General features: G+C 39.9%; 2 protein-coding genes across 5 annotated transcripts in view; one reads left to right on the top strand and one right to left on the bottom strand.

The window, feature by feature from the left end:
* The first annotated feature begins 175 nt into the window (after window positions 1-175).
* FAM8A1 (family with sequence similarity 8 member A1) lies at window positions 176-10,377 on the top strand. Its single transcript, XM_079983307.1, has 5 exons — window positions 176-726; window positions 3,528-3,648; window positions 5,026-5,149; window positions 5,533-5,672; window positions 6,591-10,377. The coding sequence occupies exons 1-5, from the start codon at window positions 315-317 to the stop codon at window positions 6,733-6,735; spliced, it is 942 nt and encodes a 313-aa protein (XP_079839433.1). The 5' UTR covers window positions 176-314; the 3' UTR covers window positions 6,736-10,377.
* Window positions 10,378-11,580: 1,203 nt separating this feature from the next.
* Window positions 11,581-24,283, bottom strand: part of NUP153 (nucleoporin 153) — a 42,704-nt gene continuing 30,001 nt past the window's right edge. For 2 of the 4 annotated variants that reach the window (XM_079983258.1, XM_079983260.1), the window contains exons 17-22: window positions 23,514-23,708; window positions 19,594-20,457; window positions 14,926-15,306; window positions 13,720-13,995; window positions 12,191-12,344; window positions 11,581-11,685 (exon numbers count right to left, since the gene is read on the bottom strand). In XM_079983258.1, coding sequence (XP_079839384.1) covers window positions 11,598-11,685; window positions 12,191-12,344; window positions 13,720-13,995; window positions 14,926-15,306; window positions 19,594-20,457; window positions 23,514-23,708 — 1,958 coding nt within the window. In that variant the 3' untranslated portion in view covers window positions 11,581-11,597. Of the gene's footprint in view, window positions 11,686-12,190; window positions 12,345-13,719; window positions 13,996-14,925; window positions 15,307-17,707; window positions 18,108-19,593; window positions 20,458-23,513; window positions 23,709-24,283 lie in introns of those variants that run through there. The other 2 variants (XM_079983259.1, XM_079983261.1) reach the window with 2 other exon arrangements.

Raw genomic sequence — 24,283 nt, 5'->3', positions numbered from 1 at the left:
CGCAAGCCCAGCCCCAGAAACACCGAGTGGCGCAGCTGGGCGATACCATCTCACGTAGGGTCGTGAAGAGGCAGTGGTACGCTCCAAACCGTGCCTCTGGGCCTGGGGCAGCTCTCTCTCTCTCAGCCCCGCCTCCGCCAGTGACGTCAGAGCTACGCAGCCGGCGCCGCGAAAGTTACGCTCGGCCTGTCACGCAGATATATATTATATATCCGGCGTACGCGGTCGGGGAGCGGGATGGCCCTGCAGCTGCGCAGTGAGGCCCGCGGGCAGTGACAGGCGCTGCGGAGAAGGCCGCGCACCGGGCCGGGGCCATGGCGGAGACCAAGGAGGTCCCAGGCGGCGGCGGCGGCGGCGGCGGCCCTGAGGAAACAGGCGGCGCACACACTGCTGCCGCCGGCGCCTCGGAGTCGCTGAGCGCGGGGGAGTACTCTCGGCGGGTGCACCAGTGGCTGTGGGACTCGTACTGCGGCTACCTGAGCTGGCAGAGCGGCCTGGCCGCGCTCATGGCCGGAGCCGCCGCCGCCTCCGCCGCCCCGCCTCCCGGCGGCTACTACTACAGCCCCTTCCACTACCTCCTCGCGACCCCTCCGGCTCCCGCCGCCAGCGGCCCCGCCCCGCCGCGCGCGGCCCCGGCTTGGCAACCGCCCGCGGGCAGGCACGCGCCCCTGACCCAACGGGCCGCCCCCGCCGCCAGCTCCCTGAGGGAACCCGGCCGGCCGGCAGGTGAGAGGAGTTGGCCGGGGCGAAGGGGCGCCAGGGCTGAAGCGGAGAGAAGGGGGCGGGGGCGGCCTGAGGGTTGGGTTTCCATGGTGATGTTTACGGGACTGGGGGAGGGGAGGGAGGCGCGCTGTTTGGCCGGGGGTGTAGATGCGAGAAGCAACGCCTGGGAGGTGGGCTGCTGATAATAAGTGAAGGGGAGAGGCTTATGGGCAGCGTTTTGGTAAATGCTGTGGCGCCCTTTTAAAGACTGCAACAAATCTGTCGTGGCAGAAGTTTTCCTTAACAGGAGATAGATAACGGAACGTGGTTCTCAGTTGTTGGGCGCACACAAACGCACTTGCACAAGAGAAGGAAATGCTGTCAGCGAGGGTTTGTTTGTTATTCTTTCACCTCGCCCTTCCTCCAGCTGGAGCCCAGGGTGGCTAACAACAGTCTTAAAAACGCAATACAGATTTCACAAAACCGTAATGTAGAATAAATAAAACAGAACGATAACAGTGTTTGGAATAAACAAAGTAAAAAAATTCCTTCCAGTAGCACCTTAAAGACCAACTAAGTTAGTTCTTGGTATGAGCTTTCGTGTGCATGCACACTTCTTCAGGTATCTGAAGAAGTGTGCATGCACACGAAAGCTCATACCAAGAACTAACTTAGTTGGTCTTTATGGTGCTACTGGAAGGAATTTTTTTATTTTGTTTTGACTATGGCAGACCAACACGGCTACCTATCTGTAACAGTGTTTGGAATGTAATGTAGAAGGCAATAAAATCTGTTAAAATAGGTAAAGGTAAAGGGACCCCTGAGCATTAGGTCCAGTCGCGGATGACTCTGGGGTTGTGGTGCTCATCTCGCTTTATTGGCCGAGGGAGCCAGTGTACAGCTTCCGGGTCATGTGGCCAGCAGGACTAAGCTGCTTCTGGCAAACCAGAGCAGCGCATGGAAACGCCGTTTACCTTCCCACCCAGGGTGGCAAAATGTTGGCAAAATGCATTCTAACTTCCATTGAGATGAGTGGGGCTTGCTTTCAGGAAATAGGTATAGGTTGGAATTCAACATGTCTACCCTTCTAGAAACTTTTGGTAAAGATAAGTATGGAAGGGCTTGGGTGGGGCCCTTTAGATAAGTGCATAAGAGCCTTCCTAAACCTAATTAAGGTATTTCTTGGCCACCAGCCTGTTTCCTACAATTGTTAGTGAGATGCCTCTGGAAAACCTACAATGTCACTCAGAAGTGCAGTTTGCGGTATGATACCGTTGCATTGAAGTATTTGTCATTTCTGCAGAAACACCAAGTGCATCTAATGCAGAATGTCAAGTCGCTCCCTAAAAATAAATGCAGAAGCCCAAATCTTGAAATTCCATTTTCAAGCATTGATTTTCATGTTTATTTTCAAAAGGGAAATATGAAATTTAGAGTAGGAAAAAGGGTGCTTTCCAAATCAAGTGTAAAATGTATGTTCTTCCTCACTGCCTCCCTTTTAAAGCGCAAGGAAGCATCAGGACTAGTTGCAAAATAGTGGCATAAGGATTGATCATACAGCTTTCAAACTAGCTAGCAAAGCTGCAGTAAGACCTCGTTAAAAGCAACCATTTAATAAGTGTATCTTACAGGTGAGAAAAACTTCAGTATAAGAGATAAGTGATTAGTACAAGACCAGCCATGGCAGAGAATTGTTTTTGATTGCAGATTTACTTTCTGTTGAGAATTAGATTACATTAACTACTTCTCATTAACTTAACTTGGAAAAAGTATATAAAGTGTATTGATTAGATCAGCATACAATTACATCTCATTTTAAAATATGTAAATAATAGAAATAGTAAAGTTCATTAAGAGAAGAAATATAATTGAATATAAGTAGAAAGATCATTTTTAAAATAATCATTTAACACTGTATTTGTCAATTAAACTAAACACAAGTTCTTTATTAGCACATTAGTGTCTATGTGTTCTCTAGCATTATACATACATGTGTTCTCTAGCATTATACATGCAGGCACCTCTCCGCAAGCAGCGGAGTGTTCCCGCCGCTTGCGGAGAGGTGCCTGCATGCTGAATCCTGTGCGTGCTGAGCTCAGCGCGTCCAGGCTTCGCGGACATCTCCGCAAGCAGCGGGAGCGCTCCCGCTGCTTGCGGAGAGGTGCCTGCATGCCGAAGCCTGGGCGCGCTGAGCTCAGCGCGTCCAGGCTTCGCGGACCTCTCTGCAAGCGGCGGGAGCGCTCCTGCTGCTTGCGGAGAGTTGCCTGCATGCCGAAGCCTGCGCCCGCTGAGATCAGCGCGTCCAGGCTTCGCGGACCTCTCCGCAAGCAGCGGGAGCCAGCCCTGGCCTACCACGGCTTGCAGAGAGCTGCCTGATTGGGGACTGGGGTCGGGGGAAGCTCGGGCCTCCCCCGCCCCGCGCCTGGGGGGGGAAATAATTTTTTTCCCTTTATTTCCCCCCCAAAAAACTAGGTGCGCCTTATGGGACGGTGCGTCCTATAGGGCGAAAAATACGGTAGGTACCGCTCCAGCGGGAAGGTGCACTGCTCTGGTTCGCCAGAAGCGGCTTAGTCATGCTGGCCACATGACCCAGAAAAACTGTCTCTGGACAAACGTCGGCTCCCTCGGCCAGTAAAGCGAGATGAGCGCCACAACCCCAGAGTCGTTCACAGCTGGACTTAACTGTCAGGGGTCCTTTACCTTTACCTTTTATGTAAAATGAAATATAATAACCCTACTGTATCTTGTGCACATTGCACCTTTTTTCAAGCTGTTTATTTTTTATTAATACTATACTATTGAATACTCTTGTTTTTAAAAAACAGGTCGTGAATATATTATCCCATCCTTGGCTCACAGGTTTATAGCAGAGATGGTGGACTTCTTCATTCTTTTCTTTATTAAAGCAACCATAGTTTTGAGTATTATGCACCTCAGTGGAATAAAGTAAGTTTTATAATACATAATATAGAAAATGTTACAATTTCTCCTCTTTTTAACTGTGCTCTTGTTTTCATTGAATTAGAAAAACGTGTAACAGAACTAGTCCATTTCAAATTGCAGGTGGAGGCTGAAAGATTGAATGTTCTTCATACCAAAATAAATCCCTGAACATAGAAAACATATATGTTAAAGGATCTAGCCAGGTTTCCTCCCTGCCATACTAGATTTCTAGGTGTAGAACTATTTTTCCATGTAGGAACACTCATGAATGAGTTTTTTCAAATATTTTGATACATTTTAATTTGGTGCTGTGGTTTAAAAAAGTTAGTTGCTTTCAGCTAAAAAATGTTTTTTATTAAACAACAAACTAATATGATAATAATACTTTGTATAAGCTTAAATTTAGTTGTACCCTATTTCTCAAGCTTTGGAGTTGCAGCAAAACTCAAGTCATACTTCAAGATTTAGTAAATACAGCACTTGCTAAATGAGTGCTATAGTTCTTGGGTGGTGACTTTTGACTTAATGAATATTGTTTCCTTATAGAGAAGTATATTGGAAAATTATGTTCATCTTTTTAAAAATTATGGAATACTTGTTTGCTTCTCACCTAATGTTTTTTAACGTGGCATTTTAAAAATAATTGTATAGCTTGATAAAAGTTGCTAAGTTGGTATTGGTCGATATAAAATATTTAGGTTTTTCAGATGGGGTTTGCTTACCTCAAAATAATTAACATAATCCAGCATTTTTGTACACTTTGAAGTATTTGTAACAGTTCACATACACTACCATATTTTAGACTGTACAACTTCCCCTTGTTGGAGGAAGTTTGGGGGAGAAGATGGAGGAGTATTTTTATCCATGACTTTTGAGGCTGAGAGTTTGGCTTGCCTAAGGTTACACTGTGAAGTTCATGACACAGGCAAGATTAATTCTGGGGACTTCCTACCATATACTAGCTCTCACGATTTTGTAGATGTGGAATTGTGTTTTTAGATGTGAAATAAGCATATTTTCTGCATGAATTGAAACTGTTGCCAAGAGCGAGTAGCATCCAGCTTGTGTAATCTAAATACAGTTGGGACTGGCTGAAATATAGACACAATTTGTCATGGGTGTAGCTAGGCTTTTTGTTGTGGGGGAGCAGAACCTCAGTTATTTAAGTATTTTTAATGGATTTTTCTTGATGGAGGGGCAGCTGCATGCAACTTAATTCTGATTCCTTAGTCACTACTCAATTCTATGCAGTTAAAATTCCCATCAGGTGAAAACATTTGACAGGAAAGTGGGGATTGAATAGAAGCATCTATACTGTAGTGCGATATTGTATGTTAGTGTTATTGATTACTAAAATGATTTTTTTGTGTGTGTGTGCAGGGATATATCCAAGTTTGCCATGCATTACATCATAGAGGAAATAGATGAAGACACTTCCATGGAAGATTTACAGAAAATGATGATAGTGGCCCTTGTCTACAGATTGCTAGTCTGCTTCTATGAGGTATCTAAGCCTTAAGTACATGTTCAGTAGTGAATAGTGAGAATATATGTCTTAATCCTTAGTGAGCTTAAACTCAACATAGATAATGAGAACTTTTGGAAAAGTCACTGATATACAAAATGAATTCCTATTTTATGTTACATTCTAGTGTGACCAAGAAGCAGAAGCCACTATCTGCATAGTCTCTAGGGTTATTGAGTTGCCCAGGACAGGGAGCAGGTTATCCCTCCCTCTCCAGTTATATCCCCAATTACAAAACCTGTTTTGAAGTTCTTCTGGTTTCATCAAGTTAGGTTCATTTTTAAAGTGTTTGCATTTGGAAGGTTGTGCAAGGTAAAATATTGTTTCCTGGCGACAAAATTTGAAATGGCATTTATTTTCAGATTATTTGCATTTGGGGAGCAGGTGGAGCAACCCCAGGGAAATTTCTGCTTGGGCTTCGAGTTGTGACATGCGACACATCTGTACTTATTGCACCAAGTCGCGTGTTAGTGATTCCATCTTCTAATGTGAGCATGACAACGTAAGTTAACTTTTTTTGTATCACTATTATGTTGGTACAAGTAGTGGTTCATCAGTTTTTTCTAGTTACATTGAATAAATAGTTATTTTTTCCTTCATTGAATAGAGCCTTGCGATAAGGTCTTTTGCCCACCTCCACTTCAATTTTAAGGTGGCTTACAGCCTAATTAAACTTTATACAGTAAGATTTTTTAACAAAATAAGCCAACAATAGAGACAGCTGGCATTGAAAACAAGCACTATAAAGACATTTACCAGGCTTTGGCAGAGTAGCAGTATCCCTGCGGCTGAACGGGGTTTGGATCCAGTGTAACTTTGGATCAGCTTTACTTACACTGGCTTTCTTTATGCCAGCTTCTTGTGTTTAGGATTGTTCCCTTCATTGTCAGCTAACAATTTATGAGGAAGAAAGCTTGGTTATTTATAACTCCCTGAATTACTGTTCTGATGTTTATCCTTATGAGGTACAACAATCAGAACTGTACAAGGTATTCTATGGTGCGACAATGCTTGTCTTTGTATAAAGGCATTATAATATTGAATCCTTTACTAATGATCTCTGGTTGCTTTTCCTGGAGAAACGGTGTTTGAATATTTAATGAATGGAAGAAGTATGTTAGTAAAACACAAAATACAAGTTGTGCAGCAGTACACCAGCTGTGGAGGGGGAACATGGCTTTGGTGTGGCTATGTTAAGAGTGGATTCTTCAAACTAGGACTAATATCCTTGATTCTGAAAGTAACAATAGAAAATTTTGTCTTAAATGAAAGCTGATGTGTATCAGTTCTCAGATATGGGAAATTATTCTGAGAGTGGGGTTGGTTTTTGTGGTTTTTTTAGCAGTTGTATAACTCTTGTCAAAATAACTTATTTACAGAACAAACTGCAGAGATGACATATAATTTCTTTTCTTTCCAGATCTACAATACGAGCTTTGATCAAGAATTTTTCTATTGCTTCCTTTTTTCCTGCATTCATTACCCTGCTGTTCTTTCAGCATAACCGAACAGCCTATGATATTGTAGCAGGAACAATTGTGGTAAAACGAAACGGTGTCAGATGATACACAAGGAAGCCAGGATTCTACTGTTCAAATGTGCTGATGACATCTGGTGGATTTCTGAATCTGTCACTCCAGAACAGTGCCAATGATGACACTGAACTTTTTTTTAAATTCCAGCAGTGCCATAAACATTGGAGAAAATGGCACTGATATAATTTGAGAGTATTTGAACTGATCAAGAGAATTAGTTATCTTCAAAAGCTATTGGCAGCCTATGGTCAGAGTGTCTTCTAGTGTATGAGAAATGCTAGTTCTACAGTGAGGGTCCTATAGCAAAAGAGAGACTTATTTTTCATGAACACTCAAAACTGTTGCAGGAGATAACCAAAGGGATTATAGTGTTTGCGGCAAATTGCTAGAAGTTATATAATGCTATGGAGGCAGACTTGAGTTGCCACTTTATAAAAGCCTTATCATGAATTTCTCATGCAAACATTGTATTTTAATACTCAAAGGTTTTCTTTAAACATCTTGTGTGTCTTGCATGATGAAGAGATCTTGAACACAAATCCAGTAACTGAATATGTGCTATATCATGGAAGGCAGATAATTCTGGTATTGGTAAACTGGTATATATTGGAGTTCTGGCAGTATTACTATAGGGAATAGATGCAAATTACATGTTAATCACTGCTTAGGATAAGGAAAAGTTTGATTTCTCTCTCGTCCCCCTCCCCCTTTGTAAGAGCACAGAAAACTTAAACTAGTGCAAAAAGGAGAAAAACAAACTTCAGATTTGTTTAATGAGAACCACAGTAAATTTGAGATACGAGCAAAAGGAAGTTTATGCATAGCCTTTTGCACCATTTTATAACAAAATAATTTTTTTAAAAATAGCCAGTAACACTATCGCTAAAGCAATAGAGAATCTGTGTGATCTTTGAAAAAGCAAATATAAATAGGTGCACTTTCACTTTATCTGGTTGTGTGCCTAGATAATTTAAATTATCCTTATTGAACAAAGCATATTTTGCATGATTTATTTTTACAAATAGAATATTAGCTGAATAGCACATTGGTATCAAGTTTTTATGGCTTGGCAAACTTTAAAAAGTATTACCATTCTCCCTTAATCTTCTGTTCCCTTAAGATCAAATACTATGTAACCAGAACACAATGTTTCTATTAATTTGTTTCTGGTCACTTGATAAGGAACTAACTTATTGTAATGGGATATTGCTGATTTTTTTAAAAAAAAACATGTCTTTTTAAAATGTAATTATTATAACATACACTGGTGTTTTCAAGTTATTGCAGTATCTCACTTTAAGGAAGTTCACAACTGAGCCATTGGTTTAGTTTTGGAACTGGTGTACAATGATGTCGTGAGATTCAGATTCTTGTCCATGTACATAAGCAGGGATCTCAAACTTGACAGATCATATGGCTACAGTGGTGACTTTCCAAATGTAACAGAGTATCAGAAATATTCTTCGAATTAGACAAACAGTTAAAGAGGGAAGGGCTGCTGTTCAATAGGGAGCAGCAAAGAAATATTATTTCTCGCCTCACAGGAATTTTGAGAAGTCCTGTGTTCAAATAAAGATGACTGTGCGAGAGCCTCTTGGAGGGGAAATCATACAGGAGTAAGTACTTAACATTTCTCCTAAAATACATTTCTGGAAGGGTTTAAAGTTTGTGCCACGGCTGCTTCCTTAACTCGTCTCGATTTCTGAATTTCTGAATGAATTAATTTTTAGGCTGAAAAATCTGCAAGTAGTCTTGCTGCTACGGTTTGCAGCACTGAACATAAATGCATGTTGAGGAAGGCCTACTTATAGGAGAGCACTGATGGATTGGGAGAGTTACCACACCCGCTTGTTTTATGACAAATATCCTATTCCTTAGAACTAACAGAACCTATGAGCCAGTTGGCAGGCAATGCTAAGCTGAACTAGTTTAGCATGGGTTTCTTGAAGAGATCTTGGCCACTGCACTTCTCTGCTTCTCCCACACCCTGCTAATGCATGCTTTGGGTGTGGTATGTCATTCAGACCACAAGCTGTGTTCATGGTTTGGTTTAGCTTTAGGTGCCTGTCTTCATTAATTATAACTTAGCACTAATTCAGTCCCTCTGAGAGAACTGCTGGGCTGACGAATCAATTAAGCTCTATGAATCAAGTAGTAAGAGGTAGCTCCACACAGAATTGCTGAATTATGTGCTACTGTAGTTTATCCTAGCTTAATTAAAGCTGATATCAATTGGGGATAGCATCTCTGCTTCTGGTGTGATAAGATCATTCAGTTACTTCCAACAGCAAGGGATAGCAGAATTGACTACCTGCAGAGTACTCAGGCCCAGAACAGTGAACCATGTGGAAAATCATGGAGTGGAGCTGTGACTAGTGGAAGTCACAGTCCATTTGGATGTGAATAAGGTTATCACCAGTTCAAGGATTGTGGATTTTGACTTGTATGTTTGCACTACCCTTCTGTGTTGCATTTGACTTGTAAGGTATATTTTGCACACAGTTCCATCAATTGAAGGGTACATTTCTACACTTTTAGTTAAGCTGAGAGACAGAGGTGTAGCAGCAACAGCGGTATTATCAGTTGTAGAGCACAAAGGACACAAACTGCTTTGATCAACTATTTTAGTAATGAATACTGCAGTACTTGTGTTACTAGATATTATAAAGATTAATTAAGCCAGCAATTAAACTGCCTACATGATTGCTTTTTTATACTTTGGGTATGTGTCTTTATGTTGCATTTATCAAGTTGCTTTGTCGCTCATAGTTGAGTATTACATATTTTAGGCTTTAAAAACCCACATTTTTTCAGTGAAAGCTGCTAATTACTGACTGCTGGGGCTGATAAATTTATTATGGTCATATGTTATTTTAAAAGGTGCTTCATAAATTCATCTTTGTTTCTAGACCCTTGGTTCATAGACTAATAGTTTAGTTGCATTACTCTTGAGACACCATGCTTGAAAAGGTCTCAGGAACAGCAGAATGGAAAGGTTACGAGTTTTTTTTACCTGCCCCCAAGCATATACAAAAAAGTCAGCCAGACATGGAGTTGTGCATATTGCAAAAGCAGGTTCTACGTCACAAAGTAAATTGCCCACAACTGACAACTGCTCCTTGACCTCTTGCCTCCCACATCCCTTTCCAAAAAGGAGTAAATGTGTTCAGCCACTTATGTTATTTTTCTTTAGGCTACCAAACATGCTAGAAACCCATCCCTGAGGACTGCTAGGATAAAAGCAAAATACGTGGGACAAAATGTTCTTTGTTGTCTTGAGGACTTTGGCCCCTGCAGCAGAGGATTAGGGCAAGAGAAAACAATGGAGAATAGTTTGCTAGATGGTGATAATGAAAGCTGTTGGAAAAACCTAATTGAAAGGTGCTTATCCAGTGTTTTTTTTTTTGAGGCATGTATATAAACCTAAAGACCTACTAGCCTTAAGATAGCAGGAAAGGGGAGAATGAGCATAAACCTCCTGACTGGAACTCTTGAAGGGTTCTGTGAAGATGAGGACCTGCATGCGGGACTGCAGACCGCAAAGAAGAAGAATCTTTTATAAACCAAGCTGAGACTGTTAATCAAGGTACCTGCAATTGTTTATCTTTCACTAGCTGCCAGTTACTTGGCAGTAACTATTTTAATAAAGACATTATTGTCCCTGGTTTATTACATATGACTGCAAGGTAAAGTGTATTCAAATGCTCCAGACAACGGTGTTTAGCCCTCTGGGTTTTGAAGTTCAGGCACCCTGTTATTAGCACAATAACAGATGCATTTAATTTACATTGATCAGCATTTGTTAACTGTAAATATAAGACGTATATCCTACTAACAGAGAATTTGTAGATTCTTGTAAGACCACGTGCTTATATTAAAATTCACCACAAACATATTTCCATAATTTTTATTGATGGCATTTATCCCATGGTTTAACATGTTAATTATACTGTAATAAACATGGCTTTAATATTAAACTTTTCCTTATTATCCAAAGTCACCAGAGTCCATTTCCGTAAATATAAAAATATATACTTAACACTTTGTACAATACTGGTTTTTGGTCCAAACAAAAATGGATCAGAAAAGCCAATAAACTCACTTTAAGAATTCCCAATTTTAAAGGTCTTTAATGGATTTAGGCAACTTTGAATAATGAGATTTACATAATAAAATCTGAGACAATACTAAACAAAAATTTGCTGTAACACACAAAATTAAAATTTCAAGTTCACAGATCTGTTATGTCAAAGTACATTGAGAAACTGAATTGTATTTACACATTTGTTTCATAATAAAATATTGAAAAAGCGAGACAGGTGATAAGGAGTAAGAATGAAAATAGAAAGAGCATCTAATTATTGAATGAAGTACTACTGATCTAACTAGTCCTTAGCATGGACCATTCTTTAATCATTCTTCCTCTATCAGAAAATTTTAGTGCACAATACACGCAACTCGCTCACTTCACACATACATCAGCACAAACTCCGCATAGAAACCACTCATTATCCACATTCTCTACTCTATACAGACTCCCCTCTGATATAATTACAATTTCAAGGTGTCAGTAAACGCAGATGAGCGCACAAAGTGGTGCAAACAGAGGTATTATACGAAGCCATTCACTGTGCAGGCTATATTTATATCTATAGCCAGACCATGCCAAGTCAGTGAAAACTCTTGGATTCTAAAATAGTTTTGCTTAAGATCCTCCCTGCCACCAACTCTTAATTATTTTAAAAACCTAAATGGGGAGGGGAAAAAGCGAGCAGAGTTTAGGCAGACCTGGCTTCAGCTAAACCCAGCATGAGGTACAATTCAGTAATTGAACAATGCAGGGCAACCAGCTGTGGGTAAGAAAACTGCTGTCTGTAACAATCATTAATATTTTATTTTCTACGTCTAACAGCTGTCTTTATCTTCCGAACAGGCAGCGAAGATCCAGATGTGGAGAATATATTTTTCCCATTATTCCTGCTTTAGGGAGGAAAAGAATTAAACATGAGGAACTTAAAAGTGATAGTCATATGTCTTAAAGTTTCTAATATTGTGGAACAAAAATGGAAAAAAATCCACTGTAAAAAAAACCAGGCACTTGAGTGAGTTTCCCATAGATCATTTACTAAATACATCATTTTTTAGAGATTACATCACTCAGTTAAGGAGTTGTAATCTAAACTTTTGTTTCAAGGATAGCTGCAGGCGTATAATTGATTTGAAAGACTTAATGCCATCAGCTTTAAATATTCATTTCCAATAGCCACAGTTAGAGTGAAATTTAAATTTACAGCAGATTCAATTAATGCAAAGTTCATCCTGCCCCCCACCCTGGCACTGTTATTCAATAGTGTGGAATTCCCATAGATGTACCTGAAAATGATTCCCTTACATTACAACATGTGCATGGAAGCACTAGGAGATCGCACCTTCAATATATATAGACCCTGCCACACTATCATGCAAAGTCTTAACCTCTTCTTACCCTGGGTTAAATGATGAAGGCTGGGTGAATGAAAATCCCGAAGAGCCACCTGCAGGCTGTGCTGGAGCACCAGAAGCTGCACCAAAGGTAAATACTCCTGGGCTGTTGCCTGTAAAGTTGAAATTAGTACTACTTCCGAACTGGAACACCGGGCCTAAGAGAGCGAGATACTGAGACTTAGCCTCTTGGATGAAAAGCATTGTTTCGCAATTATTTGTCTATGGGGAACTTTAATTTCTTAAGAAGCACTGAATAGGTGATTACAAAGGAGGAGAATGCAAATATAGCAGTTCACAAAGCAACTACTGCATTGCTGGAGTGCACCGATAAGATATTCTGGATTCCACAGAGCTAGATGTAAAAAAAAAAAAAAAAAAAAAGCATGTGCAAGAGCACACACATTTATTTAACAAGACTTTCCAATGCTACATGGCAAAACTCGTCTGAAACCAATGCGAACTTCAAAAGCAGTTTCTAATACAAAAAAGAAAATAATCCACTTTACCATGTCCAAATCCACTGGCACAGCTAATATAGTTTTTGTTTCTGGCTAACTTTCTCTGCTGTGTGTTACACAGTACATTAGATAGCATATATCCTAAGCATTAGCTCTTTGGATTATATTTTGGCTGAAATGATTCATAAAGTATGTACAAAGCCATGGATCTTCAGAGGAAAAATATTCCAATAAAGCAGATGTATCATACAAAGCAAATTCTTGGAAAAAAAGCAGCTAGATTGGGTAGGCAACCTAGGGCCCAGGGGCCAGATGCGGCCCAATCACCTTCTTAATCCGGCCAGCGGACGGTCTGGGAATCAGCAAGTTTTTACATGAGTAGAATGTGTCGTTTTATTTAAAATGCACCTCTGGGTTATTTGTGGGGCATAGGAATTTGTTGTTGTTTTTTACCAAAATATAGCCCGCCCCACCACATGGTCTGAGGGACGATGGACCAGCCCACAGCTGAAAAAGGTTGCTGACCCCTGAACTAGATCTTTCAAAATACATTGTGTGTTTTTGACAATAATGTTTATCTGTCTCCACGTAAACATTTTACACTCCTGTGTTCAGTATCCCACTGAGGTGTAATTTTATCAATGCAAAACAAAAAATTCTGAGCACAGAGTTAAGAGGAACTTATCATTTATAAATTCTATGCCATTTGCACAAAGAATGTGTCTGTGTATAAGGGATTCTCAAACCAAGAAATCACTTGTGCTCCATGTACAGATGTTTTGACATTTGACTTGACCTTCCATGCACACTATATTGAGGTAAGAACATATCACTTGAAGCACATCTAGATCATTTTCTGTTCCTAGTATTATATCAATACTACTCAACTTTTCAAATCAGTAGTTAATTTGCAAACAGAATTTGATTAAAGAAGTATTTTAAAGTGGCACTCATGATGCTAGCATAGATTAGCATGCAAAGACTGAAAATTTAGGATGGAACAACCTAAACATAGCTCTGCCTTAGCAACACCACCAGCCTACAACACAAGACCTCTAGAGCTTGCACTTACCAGAATTAGGAGCTGTACTAGAGCCAAAACTAGGCGGTTGGGTAGCTTGTTGTCCAAAGACAGGAGGCTGTGTACTGCTTGACACAGAGCCAAAAGCTGGAGGTGCAGGCTGAGCACCAGTAGAAAATAATGAGGAGGAGAGTGATCCAAAGGTTGGAGCAGGGGGCTGGCTGGAGCCTTGACTTTGACCAAATGTTGGTGTTTGACTGGCACCAAATGCAGGACCAGTTGCAGGAGCTGAAGACCCAGAACCAAACACAAACGAAGAGGATGAACCTAGAAAAACAAGTGAGCAGAATAAACTTGAGAACTGCTCTCGGTGGTTAAGAATCTAACTCTTTAGATTCTACTCTGGGGTATATAGGCTTTTGCTTATTTAACAGTTTATTTCAGCTGATCTTTAATGTTAAACTGCCTGAAATGTTCAATAACTCTACCTGCTCTTTTATCTCTGACTACAAGTGGATTTGCATTGCTAATTCCTGCATCCCTACCGAAAGTGCATGTGACCATGCCTCAGAGTAAACTCCTACCCAGTTTAAAATGGGTATATACGAAGCTTATCACCAGGTCAATCCACTGCTAGGGATGAAAGCAGTTTCTACTGAACTGCCTAAAACTAATGCACATACATGTTGCCACTGTAACACTGCACTCCATTTTTGCAACAGGAAACAACAATGGTGGCAATAATTGAAGGGAAAGTAGGCACACTGACAAAGGGAAAACAGAAGGCATCAAGAGACAGCTGAAGGCAAAGTAGCAGTAGGAAGAAGACTTCCAGTGAGTGCAGAGGAAAGCGTTGTTTTGAACATTCACACTGCTACATTAAAACGTATTACAGCAGTATTTAATGCACACAGAGCCCATCAATGGAATGTATGTAGCTAGTGTAGCACTGCTAGTTACGATTATGAGCTGTGCAATCCTGGTTCAATGTCAGCTCAGCCAACACCACACTGGGTAGCTTTAGAAAAGCTGGTCCCCCCCCCCCCCCCCACTTAGGAAGAACATTATATAAGTATCATTCAACTTGACCATGAATCTATTGAATTTGTTATGGAACGTAACTGCCATAGCACGGATAAGTTTGCCAAGTCAATCTTTTTCAAAGCTCTCTGTATACTGTTCTACAGCCAAGTTTCTGGAAAACAAATCCCTCAATAGATAGCCACAAACCAAATCTCTTCCAAGTTCTGAGCATACCTGCAGGACCTGCTGTTGTGGTGGCTGCTGCAAAACTGAAGCCAGTGTTGGCTGCACTGTTAGTGGTGGCTGCTGTACCGAAAAGAAATGGAGCAGGAGCACTTGTATTGGAAGTGGTTGTTGGTGGCTTGCTCTCTTGGGAGAACCCAAAGGACTGGGTTGTACTGGAGTCAGAGGGATTACCAAAAGCAGAGCTGCTCACAGTGTTGCTGGCCTGTCCAAACAAAAAGCTTGGTGGGGCAGGATTTGAGGAAGAGGTGGTGCTGCTGAACACGCCACTGCCGCCGCCACCAGCACCACCAGCAGCAGTAACACTTTGCACAGCAGTGTTGGAGGAACTAGAGCTCAGGAAGCTGAATGTAGACTTTGCTGATCCTGGATCTGAAAGTGAAAGGGATTAACGTTGTTTTAGAAATAAATGAAGATACAGAGTAAAGCTAGATCACAGAATCTGTGTTGGCTTGTATATCAAAGATCCAGTGCAGGAAACCCACTACTATGACATCTCTGATAGGTAACCACCCAGCCTCTTTTTAAATGTCTCTGATGAAGCAAAGTCCAATAGCAGTTTGTTTCACTGCCAAACAGCTTATATTGTCAGAAATGTTTAGCTGAAATTTAGGTTTTTGTAATTTGCACTTTATTGGATTAGGGTCTACCCCATGGAGTAACAGAAAACAAATTTGCTCCATCATCTGTGTGATAGCTTTCAAATACAGTGGTACCTCTGGTTACAAACTTAATTTGTTCCAGAGGTCTGTTCTTAACCTGAAACTGTTTTAACCTGAGGTACCACTTTAGCCAATGGGGCCTCCTGCTGCCGCCACCACGCGATTTCTGTTCTTATCCTGGGGCAAAGTTCTTAACTCAAGGTACTACTTCCGGGTTAGCGGAGTCTGTAACCTGAAGTGTTTGTAACCCGAGGTACCACTGTATTTGAAGATGGCTATCAATATCAATATCAATATCAATATCACCTCTTAACCATATCTTCCCCCGGGTAAACACAAACATCTCCTTCAACCTTTCCTCATGGGACCTGGTTCCCAAGCCCCTCACCATCTTTGTTGCCCTCCTCTGGACTAACTCAAATTTCAGTAGAATGCAGAGCAGTGTGGTGCCCAGAACTGTACATAGTAGATCAGGTGAGTGTTACCAAAATGACAACAGTCTCGGACCTCAGGCTTACTATCTACAAGTCTAGATAAACACAGATCTTTACATTTATCTTTCAAATTCATTTTGTTAGCTTTGGCTCAGTTCATCATCATCTTGAATCCTGTCTTTTATCCCTTCCTCAACAGTTGTAAAACTAACTCTGGATCTTAACTGGACAACTTCCCCTTCTATTTACTGGCTGAGAAGTAGAAAGCTAAATTTTAGATGCCGTAAAGTATTTCAGGAATTGTATGTGGAAATGTCCATGAGAAAATTCAACTAAGAATCCTACAAAAGCTATACCATGTTTTGCACTAATGGCATCACAGTTATGAGACACAATGGCCAGTCATTTCAGGTATGACAACTGCTGTCTAATAAATCATGATTTACTGAACTTGGGACAAGCACGGTGCTCAACATGGTTTCTTCTCTAATGAGCCATAACCCAAAACTAAATCACAAACAGTTGCCCATTATATTTGCACCAGGAAAGTATGATTTAATTAATTAAAAATAAGTGTTAAATAAAGTTAAATAAAAAGCAAATATCAAACTTGAATTTTCAAAACCTGGTTTGTAGTTGGGAGATGAGGTCACAATTTCTCAGTTGAGATGTTACAGGAAATTATTGTTTTAACACCCCATAAAGAGGATGGGATGTGCAAGCACAATGCTCCTTCTGATAAACCATAGATAATTTAAACCAATATTGCCTGAAATGGGTCAGCACCATGCTTGCACCAAGGCATAGGACTGCTACACCAGGCTGATCAATTGCCACCCACTTTGCAATAAGATATCCTGATGTCAGGTGACATGAAAACAGGGTTGACATAGATGTGTTTGTGTGCCAGAAAATGATCTAAATAGCAAGGCCTTGATTGAACCTTGCAGTTGCTCTACCAACCACATGCAAATGACAATGCAACAGTGGCAGAACTGCAGAGGGTGTCAAGTTTGTCTTCTTGGTCTGATATTCCTTCTCCTTTTCACCTTGAATAAACCCTGGCCTATGTTGGTAAACATTTTTCCAACCAGCCTCTTTTCACTCTTCACTCTATTTCTTCTTTATGCTTCTCCTATAGCTCCTCTGTGTTTAGCTCCTATGTTGATCTTCTCTTCATCTTCACATACTGTTCTCTTGGACATACTCTCATTACTTCCAAAAAACCTTCCTCTCAACTCTCCCATTTCCTATATCATTCTATTTTTCTCCTTCAGCATGTTTCCAAAATTCTTCAGTGGGCGGTGCTTGCATTCTCTTTCCTCTACTAGTACTGCTTTTGACTTGTTCAGCCTACATTCCATTTTCATTGCTTTTACTGGGGGGGGGGGAGCACTCAAATTTCAAATTATGTATGCAAAATGCGTTGAATACTCAGTGGCAGCTACATAAATGTGAAGTACAGTATCTTATTTTTATATCCCAGGATCTCCTCCACCTCCTTCCAATATTATATTCTTTTCTGTTTCCATTGTTTTGTCTGATCTTGGTTAAAAAGCATGAATAGGGTTTTTTTTTTTAAACTAATGTCATTATTTTCCTCAATAGTCTTTACTTTTCTCCCTCTCCTTTATATTTTGTTTTAATTTAGTAAAACTCTTTAGTCCACTGGTTTTGCCTCCTGTCTGTTCTTTCTCAATTCTTCTTTCACGAAATTATTTTTCCCTTTCCTTACATTTGCTTGGATTATTTTTTCCATATAATTCCCTTGTCTTCAAATCCAGTTTTTTCTTCTTAACTCTAAGATCACTAGTCTCTTTCTATAATGGGGACACTTTTACATTTCCTTATTCCAGACTCAATCAGTGTAATGTTTTATATTCCCGTCTTCCTGCTCCTCCATCTTAAGAATCGTTGTTCTCAATTCTTCTGTTCATTTGATGTTATGCCCACTGCTTTGACCATATGATTCCCATGTCCAATTTCTAATATGGGCTTCCTTTTCAATCTTGCATCTATCATAATTTGTTACTGAACTTTGTGTCTTCGTTCTCTTGCTCCATGCTATCTCTCTCCCCTTGTAATAAATAATAAAACAGTAATTATAATACCCTGATGTTCTGTGGTTATTTCCCTGATTGTAATTTTTCCCCAGCTGCTGTGAAATCATTCATTCACAATTATCCATGTGCAAAGTTTGTTACGTACAATTTTTGTTCAATTAATGTATTCATTTTTTCAAAGTATGATTCCTGTTCCAATTTCCTACTCTGAAAGCACTGCTTTCTTTAAGAGCTGTTGTTTAGTATTGGCTATTTGACCAGTAAAAAAACCCCCAACTCAGTGAACTTAATAGTCAAGCATTTAAAGCATTAATTTAGAAAAGCTATAAGAGATACTGATGCCAAGGACAAAATTTAATTAACTGATGAAAATTAAATCCTTAAGTATTGCAAACAGTTATTTATAGCTAACTACGTTATGCACATTAAACATGTGCCAAATATGTTCAAAAGCTTGAAGAGTTCTTCTTGGTTATTTGGGACCCCTACGGCATCCCACAAAATTTGTCATGATTTATTTGATATTCACCCTGGAAACTGAAGTACCCACAAATACATTTTTGTTTAATGTTTTATAATCAGCCACTGTAAAGACCTACAGCCTGGTAATAAGTCATTCAACTGAACAGAATCCCAAACCTAATGGTGACAGCAGTTTCCAAAAGCTCGCAATTAAATGACCTATGCACAATCTTAAGGATTTAAAATCAGAAATGGCTGCTATTCCATAGCAAAAGAACATCTACAATATTCACTTAAAATATTTAAGTGTAAATAATAGTCTCCTCTACCAACTCTTCTAAAATAAACTCAGTTTGTCTCTTAATTAGGTTTGCTGTCAGAATTCATAAATGTTTGTAAGACTCCAATTTAGAAGATCAAATGGGTTGTTACAAAGCATCATATTTGCACCCTATCTACGGGCAGGTTGCCTGAGCTTGCACTGAGCTTTATCGAGAGATTACAGGCCTACAGGAACTGTGTACCTTATTTGTATGGCTAGTTTCCCACTGTAGGCCTTAAACCATGGGTAGGCAAACTAAGGCCCAGGAGCCGGAGCCGGCCCAATTGCCTTCTAAATCCAGCCCACGGACGGTCTGGGAATCAGTGTGTTTTTACATGAGTAGAATGTGTCATTTTATTTAAAATGCATCTCTGGGTTATTTGTGGAGCATAGGAATTTGTCGTCGTCATCCCCCCCCCAAAAAAATAGTCTGGCCCCCCCATAAGGCCTGAGGGACAGTGGACCGGCCCCCTGCTGAAAAAGTTTGCTGACCCCTGCCTTAAGCTATTTCAAAATAAAACACTTCTATAGGCTTTCAGCAAGTGGTGTTCATTAACAGTATATTTCCGAAGCAAAAGGACAACAACAGAGATAATATTACAAGCTTCTATCATTGCTCTTAGGGTCTCTTCATAGTTTAGTTTCTTAAATCACCTGTCCAAAAAAATCCGTTTCACAACATGATGGGATAAATTATAAGGAATTTTTGTACCTACCTGCAGTGCTTGCTTGTGCTCCAAACATAAAAGCGGGCTTTGCTTGTTGTTCAGATTCTTTCTCTGCTGGTTTTGCTAGGTTGAAACTAAATCCAGATTTTGCTGTGCTGTCATCTTTGGTTTGCTCTGCCTTCGTAAATGGAAACATGGGTTGTGCCTTTGACTCTTCATTTTCTGCTTTCTTTCCAAACACTGATGGATAGGAAGGGGCAACAGTGTCCGGTTTTTCATCTGTCCTTCCCAAAACAAGCTGCGGGGTGGGCACGGATTCTACATTACCAAAAGTAAAGCCACCTTTTGTGGAAGGGTTTTCATCTTTTTTCTCCTCCACTTTCTTAAAGGAGAAGGGAGTGACTGAAGTTTCCTTTTCCTCTGTATTACCAAATTTGAAACCGCTTATTCCAGTTTTACTCTCAGGTGCAGCTGCAGAGGCTGTGGAACCTGTGCCGAAAGTAAAGCCTCCTCCAGCCGGCTTGCTAAGTCCCTCTTTCTTCTCTTGCTGTCCAAGGTTAGCTATTCCAAACTGAAATGATGTAGAAGGTGTACTTTTAGCCCCAGGGGGAAGACCAAAGTTGAAACTACTATTGCTCTTGCCATCTTTCACACTGTCCTCCGATTCAGATTCTGAAGGAAAGCTTCCCAGTTTGGACCCTTCTGTTTTCGAGAATTTAAAGCCTCCAGTCATTGTGTTTGTTGATGATCCCAGCTCTGATGTAATACCAAATTTGAATCCTGTTTGCTCTCCAAATTTGAAACTTTTTTCTGCATTTCCCAGTGTCTGAGGCAGCTCTGACGGTGATGACTGAATACCAAATTTGAAGGAAGTAGTAGATGGGACTGTAGAAGCAGCAGCAGTTCCAAAACCTGAAAATAACATAAAACACCAAATGTGATACAAACCCAACATAACCTTTTTTATATAGAGAAATGCTGCAGGGTCAAGTCTTAATTTTTATGCAAAAAAAATTTTTTTGGGTTAGAAAAATAATCATTCTCATTTCCCAATACTGTGACTTCTCTTCACCACCATAACTGGTGTTATAATAACTCATTCTAGACCACAGATTACTGATGAGTTCAGGTTAGGAAATAAGAAGCACAGAGTAATTTGGCAAGATGATAAATTTATTTACCTCAGTAAATTTGAAGATGGTATCAGCACCATTAACATAAAGTGAATAGAGGTGTATGTAAAATGTTATTGAAAGAATTAAAAATATTCTATTAAGATAATGTAATTTATACACAGGGTGTGACTACACACAAGACAAGTGTGACTGCACATGGTCACATTCTGGGGAGATGTAATGAATTCTATTTGAAGACTAGGATATTCTATAAAAGTATGTTTTTTAAAAGGCCACTTGCCTTTTTAAAAGCAAGTTTAGCAAATTTAGCAAGTTAGCAAATTTCACTGGAATGAAATCAGTCCCCCGTTTGTAAAGTGCATGTTCTGAATGCTGAGGGATGGGGAAAGGAGAGGGAAAGGAGCCTGTGTAGACAGGAGAGGACTATCCCTGAGGAATGCAGGAAAATCTTACTTTGAAAGGTGGGGGGGGGGGCAGGTAGAAAACTGCAGCAGCAGCAGCACAATTGCTACAAATGGGTTAATAAACATGTACAACGCTCTCAGGCTGCCAAGAGTTCCTGGCAGCAGAGAGCAGAATGCAGGCATGACCCCTTTAACCGGAATTGGAAGGTTCAGTAAAAGGAAATCGAGAAGAGCTTGCTTTCATTCAGTCTGGGGACCTATCCCCATGAAGTGCTCAACCGCACCAAGCCCAGTTTCTCTCCTCCTTCCCTCCCCCTCTGTAAGAGGGGGAAACTGCCATTTAAAGGGCTGCAGAGATGGGAAAGTGAAGTTACAGGAGGTACAGTTATGTGCTCCTGATTCAGGAATGGGTGATTTGAGGATTGGACAAGGCTCTGGAAGATAAATCTTAAGTTTACGGATTGTACTTTAATAAATGAGAATTACATGAAAATGATGTATAGGTGGTATATCACACAAGTTAAATTAGCAAAGATGTACAAAACAGAACAAAAGATTTGCTGGAGATGTAAAGAAAAGGAAGGGACGTTTTACCATTTGTGGTGGGAATGTAAGTTTGTAAAAAATTATTGGGAAATGATTTATAATGAATTGGAAAAAAATGTTTAAAAGTAACATTTGTAAAGAAACCAGAAGCTTTTCTGTTGGGTATTTTAGGACAAGATGTGAAGAAAGAATTGAGGACACTTTATATATGCGACAACAGCAGCAAGAATTCTAATAGCACAAAACTGGAAGATGGGAGAAATACCATCCAAAGAACAAAGGCATGAAAAGTTGATGGAATATGCAGAATTAGCAAAATTGACAGATAAACTGTGTGAAAAAGATAACAGTGACTTTGCAAAAGAATGGGAACCTTTTGTAACATATTTGCATAAACAATGTAAAAGTATGGACTCTTTGGCAGGGTTTAAATAAACATACATAATGTAATCAGAGAGAACAAGAAAGACAACAGTGTGATAATATATTACTATATATAAGCCACAGAATGCAACAAGTGGTTTAACAAACCAGAAATGGAAATGGAGGGAAGCCAAGGGGGAGAGGGGAATTTATAAAACGATTGTTTGGTTAAGTTGAATAATGTATGTTTATGAAAACCAATAAAAACTGATAAAAAAAGGAATGTGTTGGAAATGCAAGGAAAAAGAAGGGACATTTTATCATATGTGGTGGGACTGTAGTAAAATTAAAATGTTTTGGGAAATGATATATAATGAGTTAAAGAAAATGTTTCATTTAACATTTGTGAAAAAGCCTGAAGCTTTCTTATTAGGGATTGTGGGGGAAAACCCGCCAAAGAAATTTAAAAATATTTTTATGAATGCGACAATGGCGGCAAGAGTCTTAATAGCACAAGGATGGAAGAATGAGGAAATCCCGACGAAAGAACTGTGGGCAAGAAAAACTGATGGATTATGCGGAATTGGCAAAATTGACACACAAACTACGTGACAAGGATAACTGATTTCAAAGATGAATGGGAACCTTTTATGAAATATCTGAAGAAGCAACAAAATGAACTGGACTCTTTGGCAGGTTTTGAATAAACATTCACAAACTGTTTATTGTAATATATAGAGAGATAATTTGAGGATCTTTACAATTTTATAATATGCAGACAGAAAGATGTCTTGAGAAACCAGAGAAAGGAGCTGAGGGAAGTCGGGGGGGGGGAGGTTGGGTTTTGTGTTTAGGGGGGGGAAGGAGGGGGAAACAATGTGGATGATGTAGTTTTGTTAAAATTATTGTGTTGAAATTTGTAATAAAAAAAATATATTAAAAAAAGCTTAGGCCCAGGACAAATGCTACTCTCTAGACCTCTCTAACTGGTCCTTGGGACTTCCCCAGACAACATACCCCTTTCTGGCCCTGCCTTGAGCCCTTGAGTGATTTTGTCAGCTGGCCTGCATCCCTGAAATCAGACAATGCCTTTTGGCTGCCTGGAGGAGAAATGGTTGGGGGGGGGGGCAATTAGACCCAAAGGTTCCTTAACTTGATAGGGTGAGGGGATCTCTTGGAGTTTAAAGGATATGGGGATAAATTGGAGGTGTATCCATTGCAGATGTGATCTATATTCACTCCTTTGTTTTCAATGAATGTGCACTTAACATAGATTTGAATATGCATCTCTCATCCACATTGACATGTACTTTTCAGGTACTTTTATCTGACTTAGCCCAGCAGTTTTGGACCCAACAAGTGACACAACTGCAGAAAACTGCTTCTGGGCATGGCTCTCCTTATTTAGAGGTCAAAGCATGAGTTGTGGGTAAAGGGGGAAATTAAAAAGGAGGAGAAAATTAAGGAGCAGAATACGCACACATGGTTTTTTGAGAGAGCATTTATACTCTTTACATACCTTTGAGTTCAGTCTTGCTGCCTGGTTTTGAACTCTCACAAGCAACACACTTTGTGGCATCTGCTTTGTTTTGTACTAAGCATGTTTCGCAGTCCCAGCTTCCCTCCGGCTTCTTGAATTTGTCTAAGCCTAGAAATCCTCCAGAAAGAGCAGGTAAAGAGGAAGCACTGCTACTCACCACAGGCACTGAACTTCCTAGATAATGAAACATAGCATAAAGTAAGCCATTAGCAGTTCTGCCCATGTAGACCAAAAACATAAAGCTGAAAATACCTATTTGAAACTTGCAAGAGAAACTTAGAAATTGAATTATCCGAACTGCAATAATTGCCCTTAGTCAGAGTAGGAAAACTTGCTATGTTAAAGCAATCTAAACCATCTAAATTAAAATGATATATACTCCTAGAATTTAGCAATTTTTTCTGCTCTGTCCTAGCAAGTGCTATTTGTGTATTCTTCATCTGAAGCAAGAATTAAGTTGCCCATACTTTTTAATTGTTAGGTATTCCAGTTTATGACATTTTCTATGTCTATATTTTTATGGGGAAATGGGTGATATTTTCTTCAACATCTTCATAAGAGATCTCAGGTGAGGTTGAAAGAGAAAAATATTTGTAAACCAACTAGAGTATTTTGAAATCACCAGAACCATAATTTTGACAAGGGAAATTATCTTCTTAAATTCAGTACTATAGTAATTAATATACCAGTGACAACCTCATGAACTTTAACTGTTCAGGGTAACATGCAAAATGGTTTCAGAAAGCTAT

This window comes from Podarcis cretensis (genome assembly GCF_951804945.1).
Source record: "Podarcis cretensis genome assembly, chromosome: 7".
Classification (NCBI taxonomy): domain Eukaryota; kingdom Metazoa; phylum Chordata; class Lepidosauria; order Squamata; family Lacertidae; genus Podarcis; species Podarcis cretensis.
Note: the sequence above shows the minus strand (reverse complement) of the source record. Positions and strands in the feature narration are given on the sequence as shown.

Coding starts and splice junctions, on each gene's coding strand:
- FAM8A1 (XM_079983307.1), top strand. CDS start 315: ATGGCGGAGACCAAGGAGGTCCCAGGCGGCGGCGGCGGCGGCGGCGGC. Junction 727..3,527: donor GGAACCCGGCCGGCCGGCAG/GTGAGAGGAGTT, acceptor TTTAAAAAACAG/GTCGTGAATATATTATCCCA. Junction 3,649..5,025: donor ATGCACCTCAGTGGAATAAA/GTAAGTTTTATA, acceptor GTGTGTGTGCAG/GGATATATCCAAGTTTGCCA.